The following is a 16,928-nucleotide window of genomic DNA, read 5'->3' on the forward strand; positions in this document are numbered from 1 at the left end:
GATGACATGTCTTCGAACACCGTGACACACATAGATAAAAAGTCTTCGAACACGGAGTACCGTGACATGGATAGATGACACGTCTTCGAACCTCGTGACTTGGATAGATGACATGTCCTCGAACCCCGTGATATGGATAGATGACAATCCAATTGATATTTTATTTTAACCCCTAGTGCGTACCCAGTCAAATATAATGCACCAAGTCCTTGGATGACTGCAGTCTTTTTGTTTGTCATGTTGTTCGCTGTGCTCTACACATGCAGTAATAAATACAGCCTTCAGGCAGTTTATAGCCCAAAAAAACAAGCTTTGTTGGAAAAGTAAATACCCGGATACACATGCGCTTTATCGAGATGGCGGGCAATGATACCTCGCCACTGGGTAAGAAATACAAATAAAGCAGCGCCTCCCATTTCAAATCCGGGTTGGGTTGTTATCGGCTGTTATATTCTTGTGCATGAAAATGGCGGACAAGATACACTGGGTATTTTGTGCAACATTGGTCGTATCCGTGCTGACACTAGGAAATGCTGAAGATCAGCCGCTAGGATATGTCGAAGCTCTGAAAAGTCATTCGGGAACCTGTGGATACCCACCAAATGAAGCATTTGTCAATGAGTCGCTGTTCCAAAAGTGTGTAAAGGAAACAAAAGTGACAAACGTGCCGGACATCTGTGTCCTATATCAAAATGAGGTAGACAGATTATGTCGCACTTCAGAGGTTTCTAAGGTGCTGGCAACAGCCGAGGAAACCAAGCAAATGTTGAACACCAATCTCGATGTTTGTAATGTACTGAACATGTTGAACTTGAGTCCTCAGGTCAGGAAACACCTGCAGGGTCAAAAGTGTGAATCATCCTGTTCCGCGAATGGACCTTATGAGGTGTGCCGCTTGCTTCTTATTCTATATCTGACAGGTAAGATTGATAGAGAACATAACTAAAGCTGAGATATTTTTAACATTACGAATCGCTGACACAATTGACCCTGGTGCGATATCGTGCTATCCTTTCATTGTCTCCATGCGTTTTGAGTGAGTGAGTTTAGTTGTACGCCTCACTCAGCAATATTCCAGCTATATGGCGGCGGTCTGTAAATATTTGAGCCTGGACAAGACAATCCAGTGATCAACAACACGAGCATCGATCTGCGCAATTGGGAACCGATGACATATGTCAACCAAGTCAGCGCGCCTGACCACCCGATCCCGTTAGTCGCCTCGTACGACAAGCATGGGTTACTGAAGATCAATATTCTAACCCGGATGTTCACGGGTCTCATGCGTTTTGAATGTTTGGGAACACATCGTGAAATAATATACTGAGGAAAAAAAATAAGGAACACTTGTGCTTTCATGTGATCCCTTATTTTTTTCCCCTCAGTATATCTGTGCCAAACAGATAACCATCATGACACAAAGGTGAAGTCATTGTTTGTTTTTTGTCTGACAGTGCTTATAATATCTACAAATGTTATTCAGCAAAACGTTTCCTAATAACGGTCCTATCTATGAATGATCAGCACGTCCTCTGTCTATGGTAATAAATGGCCAGTAATTATGTGTAATAAAATGTATACCAATGTTTCTATAAACATGATATGTTATCAACTTTATCATATAGAATTTACTTTTTAAACCTGTGCTGTGTGAAACACTTGTGGTGCTGTTGGAACAACGCGAGTCGTGTTTCTATTCTCGCAGTGCAACTATAAGAGTAAGCGAGAACAGTTTACAGACACAACAACATGAACAACGCGAGTGGTGTTTCTATTCTCGCAGTGCAACTATAAGAGTAAGCGAGAACAGTTTACAGACACAACAACATGAACAAGGCGAGTCGTGTTTCTATTCTCGCAGTACAACTATAAGAGTAAGCGAGAACAGTTTACAGACACAACAACATGAACAACACGGGTCGTGTTTCTATTCTCGCAGTACAACTATAAGAGTAAGCGCGAACAGTTTACAGACACAACAACATGAACAACACGGGTCGTGTTTCTATTCTCAGTGCAACTTAACTGTACAGAGTGAAGCGCGAACAGTTTACAGACAGACACAACAACATGAACAACACGGGTCGTGTTTCTATTCTCGCAGTGCAACTATAAGAGTAAGCGCGAACAGTTTACAGACACAACAACATGAACAAGGAGCATTCGTTACCTGTCACACCGTTCCGTTAACTGCAAGAAGATTCGTCCCCCATTGGTGAATGTTATTATCGAAAATACGACAAAACAATCAGAATGCACGTAAGGATTGAGATGCTTCGATAAAAATAACCCAAGTACTTAAATCGGTTTCCGTCCGTCCGTAGTTGTCCGCCCGCCCGCCCGCCCGCATCGAACTATCGATGGATTGAAGTTGTTGAGTCACCGATAGCTACTAATCGATACAAGAAACAAAAATATCAATGCAATCATAGTATGTGCGACTATCGATAGTTTAGTCATTGACATCCGTTGATAAATGCGCAGCGCAAAATACAGGATGTTTGAGTGCAGACTTGCAGTTTCATATAGTGTATGTTTTAACTGTTTACTTTATCTGGGTTTTATTTTTCTTGTCAGTTTTAAAAGAGTCTGAAACGTACTTCAACTTGTTTTTATTTGATATAAACTATGCATTCATTTGGCGAGCGAACACTTTAACCACTTGGCTACCCCACCGCCCCCATCTTTAGATGACAGAGGCCAACGGAACCGTCTCATACGTTTCACACATTTGCCTTTGCAAAAGTTTCGTTTGTGGTTTAACGCAACACTCAGCAATAATTCTGCAAACGATCGCGTCTGGACCAGACAATCCAGTGATCAACATCATGAGCATCGATATACACAGCTGGGATACGATGACATGTGTGAACCAAGTCAGTGAGCCTGACCACCCGATCCCGTTAGTCGCCTCTTACGGCAAGTAAGACCAAATCTAACCCGGATCTTTACGGGTTCTCTGCATAAAGATTTGAAGTGAGAACATTACTCAAGCCTTAAAGAACAAGGGGATTGACATCAACTTTCCATTAGTCAACTGTCCCTTAGCACAGATTAATCTTCAAATAGTGCAGTCATTGGTCTTTGAGGTGCAACCAAGCATGTTCTTTCTCCGAAGACTTTAACCTGAGCCATACCAATCTTTGTCAGTAAATGTTTGATCAATGTTAGACCTTTAAAGGCCTCAGGAGAGATTCAAAAGAGTTTATAGGAACCATGTGGGAAGGTTCCAAATTTGATGCATCAGCAGGGGTTGAAGTTTTTTTTCAAAACTCCACTGGACACAGGTCCAGTAAACTTTCAAAATCCACTTGACCAAATATTAATTTCACTTGACCACAATTAATAATTTGGTTTCTTTTGCAAATAATCTTTATCAGTTGGTAGGAATTGCATTTGTATTTCATCATCAATATACATAAATCAAAACATTTCAATAGTTTGGCACTACTGTTCCACGGTAAAGTTTAATTTGGATATTAACTTGACCGACCGGAGATTTCCACTCGGCCCGAGCGTCGGGCAATGGTATTTTTCAACCCCTGCATCAGTTACTGAAATGATTCCTGGCAAAATGTCCCTCTTCAGGTGAACAACTGACTTATCTTTACATGTGATAGTGATTCATAAACACATACTATGATAAAGTCGGAATCGTTCTCTGTTTCAGAAGTTCTTGCTTGTTGATATGGAGAGGGTGTGTTACGACGTAAATTGTGATAACGCGGTAAATTGTAATAACACTGCGGTCAATTGTAATAACACTGCGGTAAATTGTAATAACACTGAAGTAAATTGTGATAACGCGGTAAATTGCAATAGCACTGCGGTCAATTGTGATAACACTGCGGTAAATTGTAATAACACTGCGGCAAATTGTAATAACACTGCGGCAAATGTTATAATATTGTGGTAAATTGTAATAACACTGCGGCAAATTGTAATAACACTGAAGTAAATTGTGATAACGCGGTAAATTGCAATAGCACTGCGGTCAATTGTGATAACACTGTGGTAAATTGTAATAACACTGCGGCAAATTGTAATAACACTGCGGCAAATTGTTATAATATTGCGGTAAATTGTAATAACACTGCGGCAAATTGTAATAACACTGCGGTAAATTGTAATAACACTGGTAAATTGTAATAACACTGCGGCAAATTGTAATAACACTGCGGTAAATTGTAATAACACTGTGGTAAATTGTAATAACACTGCGGTAAATTGTAATAACACTGCGGTAAATTGTAATAACACTGAAGTAAATTGTGATAACGCGGTAAATTGCAATAGCACTTTCTCAAATTGTGATAACACTGCGGCAAATTGTAATAACACTGCGGTAAATTGTAATAACACGGTGGTAAATTGTAATAACACTGCGGCAAATTGTAATAACACTGCGGTAAATTGTAATAACACTGTGGTAAATTGTAATAACACTGAGGTAAATTGTAATAACACTGCGGCAAATTGTAATAACACTGCGGTAAATTGTAATAACACTGCATTAAAATGTAATAACACTGTGGTAAATTGTAATAACACTGCAGTAAATTGTAATAACACTGCGGTAAATTGTAATAACACTGCGGTAAAATGTAATAACACTGCGGTAAATTGTAATAACACTGTGGTAAATTGTAATAACACTGCGGTAAATTGTAATAACACTGCGGTAAATTGTGATAACGCGGTAAATTGTAATAACACTGCGGTAAATTGTGATAACGCGGTAAATTGTAATAACACTGCGGTAAATTGTAATAACACTGCGGCAAATTGTAATAACACTGCGGCAAATTGTTATAATATTGCGGTAAATTGTAATAACACTGCGGTAAATTGTAATAAAAATTTACGTCCTACAAGGGTTTTGTCGCTTTAAAATACCGAAATCATAAATAAACTGGATACAGACTAGACAAACATTTTGTTGCAAAGAAAGCCGAATAATTTCGATGTGTGATCAGATCGGAGCTCTTTGAATGTCCACATAAAAATGTACAATGTATTTGATACAATAGGACCAGCTTTGGCACACAAGTACGAACTAGCCTACGTGAAAACCGGGAATAGTTAGAATAAGTACCAACGACATCATTTATGTTAGTATCCAACATATTGAAATTAATATGTCTGAAACCCGATAGGATTTAAATCTCGATGTAGAGGTGGCGCCCTGGATAGAAACGAACAGAAGACAGAAAAAAAAGTCCCTTAATCCTGTCTTTGATATTTCAGGGCCCACTAATTTTTTGGACGCGATTACAACAGTAACCCCGACAACACACCCGACAGGCCCGGCAGCAGTTCCGACAACACCGCCGCCAGCGAATCAGACAACAGGCCCGGCAGCAGTTCCGACAACACCGCCGCCAGCGAATCACACAAAAGTCGCAACAAACGGCTCGACTGAACCCCCCAAAGCGGACATAACAGGTATCTTTATTTTCACAGGTGTTATTATTTAACAACGCTTTGGTATTGACAATTTTCCACAATCTATCTCCATAATTACATCAAAAATAACATTGCAAAACAAGCAGACACTCAAAGACTGACTGACTGACTGAGTTTGGTTTTACGCCGCTTTTAGCAATATTCCAGCTACATCACGGCGAGGGTCACCAGAAATGCTCAAAGACAATTGTGACTGCAACAACGTTTCAAGTTCCAATTACATGTACAGCATAATAAGGTTTTAGATTTTTAATGTATTGAATAGTGTCAGTAATACATAGAGATTATAACCTCGTGTGTTTCCCTATTATTAATATATATTAGGAATAAAAATTGTATTATGCGAGCCTATGGCGAGCATAATACATAATTTTTTATTCCTAATATATGATATAAATGATACGGAAACACACGAGGTTAATAATCTCTTGATCATATAATGTCATTATTAAAATTACTCTAAAAAAAGAAGCAAATCGTACGTGAATTTATATGAAGAGAATCGAGCATTCGCGTAAGAATACTTAGCGGTACAGCAAGGTGAAGGTCGTTCATGACGGCGGCGTATGGTTGTGACTAATACAGTGCAAACAAAACTCATGCTTAAAATGATATCTTTCTGTCTAAAAGGAACAACAAAACCGGGCAGGGTTTTCCTGGCAGTGTTTCTATTTTCATTGCGGGTAATCACCTCATCAATATCAGTTTCTGATACCTGACGGAATCGATTCGTCGTCTGCATTGTGATCTATAGATCGAAATCCTTGGTTGGTACGTTTCTTAGACGATTGCCTTTCAGTCGTGCCTCATAATCCGTACCTTCAATGTGAACGAAGAACTCCGTTTCATGTTGTCCAAAGTCAATTACTGCAGTAACGACTCAAGAACCTCAGTCATCAATTCTTACAGAATCACCAATTTTGAGAATGGGGGCAGCCATGTTTGTTTACTAACAATGTAAACTCGTGACGACGTCATCAATGAAATGTTAAACGTTTTAGGATTCGCATGGCGTGTATGGAGTTTTGTAAAAATATACTGAGAGGCAATAAAAACGCATATGAGGAAGAAATGTCAGATATATTTCTCATATGTCAAAAAATTACATATGGCGGTAGAGGAAAAGGCATGGTGATGACTTGTAAGCAATACTGCAGTGTTTACAGAGGATTACGGATGCAACAATGTCTTTGCGAGCATCTCCAAAACAAGTGGTATGAGAACACACAACTGTCAGATGACACATTTCAATACTGTGTGTGTCCTCCTTGGGCAGCCATGCAAGCCCGGAGTCTGCCAGGCATTGACAAGCACAATCTCCGAATCAAAGCTTGTGGAACGGCTCTCCAGTGAAACTGCAAAGCTTGTGTCACTCAGCTACACTTTGGGGAGGATTCAACTGACGTCTCACACGGCGCCCAAGTTCATCCCACAAATGTTCGATCGGATTAAAACCGGATGATCGCGAGGGCCAGTTCAAGACATCCACATTGTTCTGATGCAAACAGTCCTGTGTTATCTTAGCCGTATGTGGCCTGGCATTGTCGTGTTGGAACACGAGGCGATGTCGTCCGTGTCGACCCATCAATGGCAGAAGCACTGGTTGCAACACGTTGTCAATGTACCGTCGGGCGTTGAGGTTCCCTTGAAGAACAACCAAGTCAGAGCGGAAGTTGACGTTAATTTTCTCCACCACCACCAAAGCGATCACGCTCAATGACACAAGGCTGAGCAAAACGTTCATGATTACAGCGATAGACACGTAGCCGACCATCAGGGAAACTGACGTTGAAACGTGATTCATCTGTGAAGATGACATCTCGCCACTGTCTAGCACCAAGATAGCCTCCAGCAGCTGCCCAACGTTGACGATTTAGGCGATGTGCATGGGTGAGGATCTGTCCACGATAGGGTCGACGACATCGGATGTGACGTGCAGCAAGGCGACGGCGTACTGTCCGGTCACTGATGGAACGTCCTCTCGTTCCTATCGTGGCATTTGCAGTCTCTCGTGCAGACCTGAAGCGATTCCGAAGATGACTAACGACGATGTACCGATCTTGCCTTTGTGACGTCACACGAGGCGCTCCCGGACATGGATGGTCTTGGACATTTGGCGTTGCCCTATGACGTTGCTGTAGCCTCGAAATGGTCGTCTGGTGGACGTGGAAGTGATTAGCAACATCTCTCTGTGTTTGGCCAGCATGCAGCATTCCAATTGCTTGGTTCCTTTGGGCGTTGGTCAACCGTGGCATCGTGAATGTGAATGAAAGCCATTTCTCAACCTGTGCTTTTATGGGAGCTGAGTGTGCACATTGCACGTGCACCATGGTTTTCTGTTCATCCAACTGCATTGTCATCGCACATGCTCTTGGGTGCGTTTGAGATTTCACGTGCCTGTGATTTGAAAACGTGGGATTCGAACCTAAACATCAGAGCTGTGCATTTCTTAACCATATGTTTTCACCATATTGTAGTTTTGGAAACAGCAACATCTCTAAAACGGACTTAGAGTAGAAAATCCAATATGCGTTTTTAACGCCTCTCAGTATAGTTCGTGGATTGGCGTAATTTGCATCGTTATCAGATTTGGATACCAAGTTTATCAGATTGCTTTATTGCACCGATAACAAACTCCATTAGATGATAAAATAATAGTCCATATTCCTTACTTAATATTTAACACAAAGGTACAGTTGTTAAAATGAAAATTAATCCAAAGAGATAATTAAGAGATATTTCTTTAAGTTTCAAAGCGGTCGATTGCAACAAAATACATCATATCGACCGTTCCATAAAGCTTCACCCATGACACGCACCGGTGATCGCGGTATTATCAACCGGAAGTATCATCACAAGTAAATGTCAGGACCAGCTGCAGTGTACGAGCTGGTACAAAGTTTCCTTTACATATTTCTCATTAGAGTTTTCACTTTGCACGCTGTCATAGGTTGGCTCAAGAAGCTCCTGTATCCCGCTCTGGTGCTGATAGCATGTGCCATTCTCTTTCTCATCTACAGAAAACGACATCAGGTGAGGATCAAACTAATGATGACTTTTCTTGCAGAGTATACTATATTTATGTTCGAATTGTTTTACCGAATTGATTTGTATGTATATTTTCAGATTTCGACTTGCATTAAAGACGATCCGGAGAGTTCGAGGTCACCCGAGGATGGGAAGGGGCGCTACCGGAAGCTGCCAAATTTCCAAAAGACCGTTCCTTCATTGCAGGAAATAGATAAAGTCAAATCGTTTGTTTACTAATACCCATAAAAAAGACACGACGAAGTTCTGTATTTTGCAGTATCTTCATATCATTACATTAAGTAAAATAATGTCCAAAAGAAACGATACCACGTGTTTGAATTGACATTAAAGAAAAGCAAAACGATACAGAAATTTAAGATTGGTATATTTCATTTTAGAAATATTTCTCTAACGCGTGTACAAAAAATTATTTCAATCAATCTTTTACAATCATTCGGACAGGCCTGTAAAGACGCGAGGGATCCAAAATGACAATTTCATTCAAACACATATGACGAGGCAAGTGGGGAAAATGTCACAACACACGTCTTAAATAAAAGGCAAATATTATGACAACTTCTTCTTTATTGTATGCCACAGCTATTCCTTGCCCCTTCGTCAGGTGAATTGTGCCCCTGACGAAGGGGCAATGAATAGCCCAGAAACGTTGTGACATACAAGAAAGAAGAAGTTGTCATCCATATTGTTTGCCTTTTATACAACCTGAATGTTGGCGATGGCGAGGAAGTTCTGAGTCAGCCTTGCCGTATGTGGCCTCGCATTATTGTGCTGGAAAATGATTCCACGAGGCTGTTGTTGGATGAATGGCTCCACAACTGGTTGTAAAATTTCATCTCGATAACGCTGTGCATTCAGGTTTCCTAGAAAAACGACGAGCCTTGTTTTGGTGTCACCGCAATTTCCACCCTAAACCATTAAACCTCCGCCTCCGAATGGCCAAACGTTCACAAATTCTTCGGTACACACGCTGCCGAGCATCGTTCCTGAAGATGCAAATTCTGCACTTGTAGGAAAACATGACCCGTGCCCAGTCACGCCGATGCCAACGTCAAAGTCACCTGGCCCACACCAGTCTGTTGGCTCGCTGTTGGGGTGTCAGGAACGCTCCGCGATAGGAGCGACGTGCTCGGATACCATGAGCCTGCAGTCTCTTGTACACGGTCTGTCGACTGATCACGTGTTGCAGTGCCGTCCTTGCCGTTATCGTGGCCGTGATGAAGCGGTTCCGGAGATGAAGTACCAGGATGAGACGGTCTTCAATAGGCGTGGTCACCCTTGGTCTCCCGCTTCTCGGCCTGTCTCTTGTCCAACCTGTTTGACACAACCGCTGCATTAACCTGATGACGGTTATACGCGCGCATCCTCACCTTCTAGCGACGTCGGTGTGCGTTGCTCCCTGTTGGACCACTCCAACGATTCTCTCTCCCTCAATACCTGTCAAACGTGGCACTTCTTTGTTTGCTTTTTGTTGCTTTGATCCCAACGTGTCGAGTCAGCAGTTTTACACAGTTGAACTGCACATGCATTTCGTGCTGCCGGATGTAACATCATTTTGGCAGAGTGGGTGTTTTGTTCGCAATTGACCAAATGTTCCCGGATTTTTCGATCGAATACGTTTGGTTTGGAACGTTGGAAACGCCTAAACATGTATTCATACAAAAAGGAATGCTTTATTAAAAATATATTGAAAAAATGTTTTGTTAAAAATGTTTTCTTTTGGACATCATTTTATCATACAAGCATAGTTTTCACCGTCGGGCTGTTCACATATACAGATATATGCTCCCATTCCAGATGCGGTCCAGTGTCTCACTGTCCCCAGCCAAAATTCTCTGAAACTCTTTTCTAAAATACTCTTCTACTGGTACTGAAGCACCGTACTACTGTAAGCAAAACGAGTAACGATAAACGTTGGGTCATGATATAAGCTTCCTTAACAACTAGACAGTCCATGGGATGAAAATTCAGGCATATATTTTATAGAAACACAAAATTATATAACTGGAGGGTCTAACCGTTTGTCAAATCAGAGGCTAAGATGCAACATTTTCATGTAGCCAGTGATTTTTTCGCATATTACTGATATCCTCCAGCACAATATACCGTGTACTAACATACGTCATTTAGGGTAAAATTACCATTCCCCAAAACGCTCCAATAATGCACTGTTCTAGAATTTATAGAACAAGGGGACGTTTTATTAATTAATATCAACTTCATTACCAGTGATTAGTTCCAAACGAGGGTAGAATTCACTAGCCAGAACATAAAAAAAACGTTCAACATATTTCAGCGAAACATGGGATATCGATCGATGATCAGCTTAATTTGTGTCAATTGCTATTTTGAAACGTTTCTAAATGCCTTGACTCCCCTTTTGCCCTTGGAGTTATTGAATGAATATGGTTTTACGCCGCTTTTAGCAATATGCCAGCAATATGAAGGCGGGGGGACACCAGAAAATGGGCTTCACACATTGTACCCATGTGTACCCATGGGGGGAATCGAACCCGGGCCCTGGACGAGCGAACGCTTTAATCACTATCCTACCCCACCGCCCCTCTTATTCTTAGAAACTCGGAATTAATTATTCACTTTTTTTTTACCATCAGTGTCAATGTTTGTTTGATATTATTAATCACTATGTTTTTCATGTAAACATGTAGCACACATTTCGCTTGGTATAATAAACTACTATCTTATCTCATTTATCGTATTGTTTTTTCGAGAGTCTTTAAGGGACGCCAAATCCGATTTTAACCGATTTCTCGTATTTTATCTGAGAGCTAAGAGGAGACAGCTGCACCCTTCTAGGTGCCATGGCTTCGTGTTTTGATACACTATACACATGAGCATTCAAAACCAGCTTGATACAGTTACAGAGTAATCAGATGACTAACGCCTGATGTGAAATTTGATCAAACAAATACTGTTATATTTCGCAGAGATGGGTCAATGGCCGCTGGAGAGGAAGGTAAACTCTTGAATGTTGTAAACGAGTATAAATAAGCTGGATTTGAATAACTCTGTAATTAACCTGATGATCAGAGCAAAGAAATATTCTTTTTTACAACTTCACTCTTTGATTCCTAAGTTTGGTGTTTTTCCAGCGAATATTTATTCTTTGATTCTAGAATACAACCTATTTTACTTTATGGATCTGAGATATGGTATATTGGTGTAAAATAAATAATATGTCTGTACATTGCTTGCCTTAATAGCTCTACAACATGCTTGTACATCTTGATAATCTTGGTAAGAACACTTTGGCATCATATATCCTATATTTGGCTTTATTTTGGTTATCCAGACAGTTGGCAATGCATATATTTTAGAGACAGTTCCGCGTGTGTGCCATGGATATGTTTAAAAAGGAATGGCAGTTATCGGTCATTGAAGTTCCAAACATGATTTCTTTAGACAGTTTAAGTCGTTGCTTGACCCATGGTATTATTCAGCTAACCAACGCTATAGGAATTTTCGTGATGCTTGTGCTTTGGTAAATGATCATGAGCAATGAGATGACCAGGCTCCTGCAATTCCTGTCCTCTTTTTTTCCACCACATTAATTTGCAGTAATTATTGGATGTTCTGAAAATGTGGTCCGTGTTTTGTTTCAGCCTTACACTTGACTAACCTTTGCATGTGTTTACGACGTGCCATCTATTATCATCAGCATGCGATAGTGATTCATACAAACATAATCATCATCATGATATAAACCATTCAAAAGTAGGGAATATTGGATTTACAAGATTGATAAAATGCAAATGAAGAAGCCAAGGAGGAACGAGATGATGAAGAGAAATTAAGGGAAAGTGTGACAATTTATTTAATTCCTTTGGGAATGTTTCATCTGTATGGTTATATATTACTTTTTCTCATATGCATTGGCATTGGCTAGTGGTATGCTCGCAAAATGGAATATCCCCTACTTTGTTTTAATGGTATATAGAGAATCTCACCCATGTGTTAATCATGTGAACTAATATCAATTATATCAACACGAGTTGATAAAGTTACAAATATCCGAGGCCTGCCGAGGATATTTTTACTTGTATCAACGAGTGTTGATATAATTGATATCAGTAGACACGAGGGTGAGATTCCATTTATCATCAAAATTACTCTTCATTAGTTTTCAATGAAAAATGTGCATCTCTGAACACGGTACTGCCATTAGAATTGCAGTGCAGCGATGTCATAGCATTGTGACGTCATCAAAACGTTAAATGTTTTGGGGCTTTCAGAGACAAAAAAAAATCACCCTGTCTCCAACCAATTGTCTCACCCCTATGACACAATATTGTCACAGTAATTTGCCTTGATATAACTAAACTATTGTTCAACCCAACTCATAATCACAATAGTGGTATTCCCTATATCTCGTCATAACCAGTGATTGGTCTAGCAATGTCCCAGCAATATCACTGCGGGGGGCGCAAGAAATGGGCTTCACAGATTGCACCCATGTGGGGAATCGAGCAGGGGGCCTTCGGCGTGACGAACGAACGCTTTAACCACTGGGCTACCTATCTTCCCCCTAGTCAGAAAGATATATACTCCACAGCAGTCATCTTATAAACTTACATCGTCGTGTAGGAATGGTATGAACATGTTTTCAGCTGTTGCATGTAGATTGTCTTGTTCATTCCAAGGTTGTTGACTTTCAGTTCAACGGTAAATCTATAAAGTCTTAGGACTATGATGAAAGAATGATCAGTATTCGTTATAATGTCGAAAACCAAGGTAAAGGGTGACGCCAAGGAATTCAATATTTCTTTCATTTTCACAGTTTTCATAATCTTTGGCTGTCACTGATCAATATTATCTCAAACATTTCAGAGGATATCATGTAAAGCACAAGGAATGATATCAGATGATTAGATGTGTGGAATGTTTGGTGATATCTACTCTCATTTGTAATCATTACAATTACAGGACATTTGTAACCATTAAAAGAAATACAGGACATTAGTAACCATTAAAATTACAGGACATTAGTAATCATTATAATTACGGGACTTTTGTAACCATTAAAATTACAGGACATTAGTAATCATTATAATTACGGGACTTTTGTAACCATTATAATTACAGGACATTAGAAATCATTATAATTACAGGACATTAGTCATCATTAAAATTACAGGACATTAGTCATAATTATTATTAGAGCACATTAGTCATCATATTATTACAGGACTTTTGTAACCATTATAACTACAGGACATTTGTGATCATAAGAAATACAGGACATTAGTAACCATTAAAATTACATGACATTAGTCATCATTAAAATTACAGGACATTAGTCATCATATCATTACAGGACATTAGTCATCATTATAATTACAGGACATTAGTCATCATTATAATTACAGGACATTAGTCATCATTATAATTACAGGACATTAAATACATCATAACCATTAAAATTACAGGACATTAGTCATCATTATAATTACAGGACATTTGTAACCATTAAAATTACATTAGACATTATAATTATCATTATAATTACAGGACATTTGTAACCATTACAGGACATTAGACATTATAATTACAGGACATTAGTAACCATTATAATTACAGGACATTAGTAACCATTAAAATTACATTTATAATCATTACAGGACATTAGTCATCATTAAAAAAATTACAGGACATTAGTCATCATTATTATTACAGGACATTAGTCATCATTATAATTACAGGACATTTGTAACCATTAAAAATTACAGGACATTTGTGATCATAATAATTACATTAAAATTACAGGACATTTAACCATTAAAATTACAGGACATTAGTCATCATTATAATTACAGGACATTAGTCATCATTATTATTACAGGACATTATAACAGGACATTTGTAACATTAAAATTACATGACATTAGTCATCATTAAAATTACATGACATTAGTCATCATTATAATTACATGACATTAGTCATCATTATAATTACAGGACATTAGTCATCATTATAATTACAGGACATTAGTCATCATATTATTACAGGACATTTATGATCATAAAAAATACAGGACGTTAGTAACCATTAAAATTACATGACATTTGTGATCATTATAATGACAGGACATTTGTGATCATTATAATGACAGGACATTTGTAACCATTAAAATTACAGGAAATTAGTCATTATAATTACAGGACATTACTCATCATTATAATGACAGGACATTTGTAACCGTTATAATTACAGGCCATTTGTCATTATTACTACAGGACATAAGTAGCTGTTATAATTACAAGACATTTGTAATCATTATAATTACAGGACAGGCGTCTAGTACAGGGTCAGGTACACACGTGGAAACAACAGCTAGTACAGGGTCAGGTACATAGAGAATACTACACGGTGTCTCATTACATACGAATTATACGAAACGAGTGTCTTCTCTATGGCATCTGACCGAGCGAAAGCGAGGTCAGAAACCATAGGAAGGTCACGAGTTTCGTATAATTCGTATGTTGTGAGACCGAGTGGGGTATTTTATTTATTACCCACGTCTTACATGCTTTAAATTGACGAAAAAGCGTATTTTTGTTTTTGTTATGGTTTCAAACCGAAACCGGTTTCATAAAGAGGTTGCGGAAGAATGTTGTTCTGTAGTACACCTTTTGCATGACGTCACACTGTAATGACGTCGCTACGCCTTGCTCGTCACTCTCCTACCCATAGTTCCATGCGGCCAGCCAGCATAGTATGTTATGCTAAGTCATCACTGCACCGGAGTGTGCTTGCTCGTCTGCCCCCTTGGTAACCGACGTCACGATGCATGTCAGTTGTCATCGCCTCGTACAGCCTCCCACATTAAGCTACTCCGTAGCACCCCGTCTCTAAGTTTGCACTTGATTCATTTGGCTAACATCACTGGTGGAAACTTTGCGTTTATGTTTTTCGATGCATATAATGCCTCAGTTCGACTCACAATTAAACAGCGACACGGCAACGTTCGCAATGTTTACATTCCCACAATGCATACAAGTTTTACAATGAATGAAGTAACGTGTTTGTTAAGAATGAAAAAGTAGTTCCGTCACAACGTGACCTAATTGAGAGGTCATCGGTTATCCAAACAAATCGTTAGAATCTCAGGTCGAGTCGCTACGACACAGGTCAACACGATACAACACTCGTATGACGTACGAGATTAGTATGCACGTACTCATACGTTGACCACGTGGGTAATAAACACGTGGAAACAACAGCTAGTACAGAGTCAGTTACACACGTGGAAACAACAGCTAGTGCAGAGTCAGGTACACACGCGGAAACAACAGCTACTACAGGGTCAGGTACACATGTGGAAACAACAGCTAGTACAGAGTCAGGTACACACGAGGAAACAACAGGTACTACAGAGTCAGTTACAGGCGTGGAAACAACAGCTAGTACAGAGTCAGGTACACACGTGGAAACAACAACTACTACAGGGTCAGGTACACATGTGGAAACAACAGCTAGTACAGAGTCAAGTACAAACTTGGACACAAGAACTAGTACAGAGTCAGGTACACACGTGGAAACAACATCTAGTACAGAGTCAGGTACACACATGGAAACAACAGCTAGTACAGGGTCAGGTACACACGAGGAAACAACATCTAGTACAGAGTCAGGTACACACGTGGAAACAACAGCTAGTACAGAGGCAGGTACACACGTGGAAACAACAGCTAGTACAGGGTCAGCTGCAGGCGTGGAAACAGCAGCTAGTACAGACTTAGGTACACACGTGGAAACAACAGCTAATACAGGGTCATGTACACACGTGGAAACAACAGCTAGTAGAGGGTCAGGTACAGGCGTGGACACAACAGATAGTACAGGGTCAGGTACACACGTGGAAACAACAGCTAGTAGAGGGTCAGGTACAGGCGTGGACACAACAGCTAATACAGGGTCATGTACACACGTGGAAACAACAGCTAGTAGAGGGTCAGGTACACACGTGGAAACAACAGATAGTACAGGGTCAGGTACAGGCGTGGACACAACAGCTACTACTACAGCTACAATTCCTCTCGCCTCGATAATATATAACAAGTACGACAATACGTTGGATTGTTAGCGTTTCGCCAGACCGACCCAAAACTCACTAAAAAGTGATTATTTCCTAAATTATTTGACCGATTTTCGTGAAATTTTGCATGCATCTCGGCAGGTAGTTTCGCTATAGCAAAACGGCATTGGGAACACTCTCGATGACTTAATTAGATTAATTAAGACTTAATTACGACAAAAAGTTGGACATTTGCCTTTTCCCGACCGACCCCGTGCCCATCTCGGGTACCTACCAAGCCTTACCGTCAAATATAAACTTGAAATGAACGGGTGAAGTCAATCAAAAGTGTATTTTATGCGGGGACACGTAAACTTA

The 16,928-nt window shown here is 39.8% G+C and overlaps 1 protein-coding gene and 1 long non-coding RNA gene across 3 annotated transcripts; both read left to right on the top strand.

Moving 5' to 3' along the window:
- Nucleotides 1–300: 300 nt before the first annotated feature.
- On the top strand, nt 301–10,646 carry LOC124279569. 2 transcript variants are annotated; one of them, XM_046715409.1, is made up of 5 exons: nt 301–920; nt 5,248–5,352; nt 5,434–5,445; nt 8,417–8,499; nt 8,593–10,646. In XM_046715409.1, the coding sequence occupies exons 1-5, from the start codon at nt 461–463 to the stop codon at nt 8,731–8,733; spliced, it is 801 nt and encodes a 266-aa protein (XP_046571365.1). In that variant the 5' UTR covers nt 301–460; the 3' UTR covers nt 8,734–10,646. The 2 variants fall into 2 exon arrangements, with proteins under 2 accessions (XP_046571365.1, XP_046571364.1); XM_046715408.1 differs by having other exon boundaries at nt 302–920; nt 5,248–5,399; nt 5,433–5,445.
- Nucleotides 10,647–15,738: 5,092 nt separating this feature from the next.
- LOC124279572 lies at nt 15,739–16,360 on the top strand. Its single transcript, XR_006899417.1, has 3 exons — nt 15,739–15,795; nt 15,901–15,987; nt 16,348–16,360. It is a non-coding gene; the product is annotated as an uncharacterized LOC124279572 (long non-coding RNA).
- The last annotated feature ends 568 nt before the right edge of the window (nt 16,361–16,928 follow it).

Source organism: Haliotis rubra, unplaced genomic scaffold, assembly GCF_003918875.1.
Source record: "Haliotis rubra isolate DU_JTF1 unplaced genomic scaffold, ASM391887v1 Scf252, whole genome shotgun sequence".
Classification (NCBI taxonomy): domain Eukaryota; kingdom Metazoa; phylum Mollusca; class Gastropoda; order Lepetellida; family Haliotidae; genus Haliotis; species Haliotis rubra.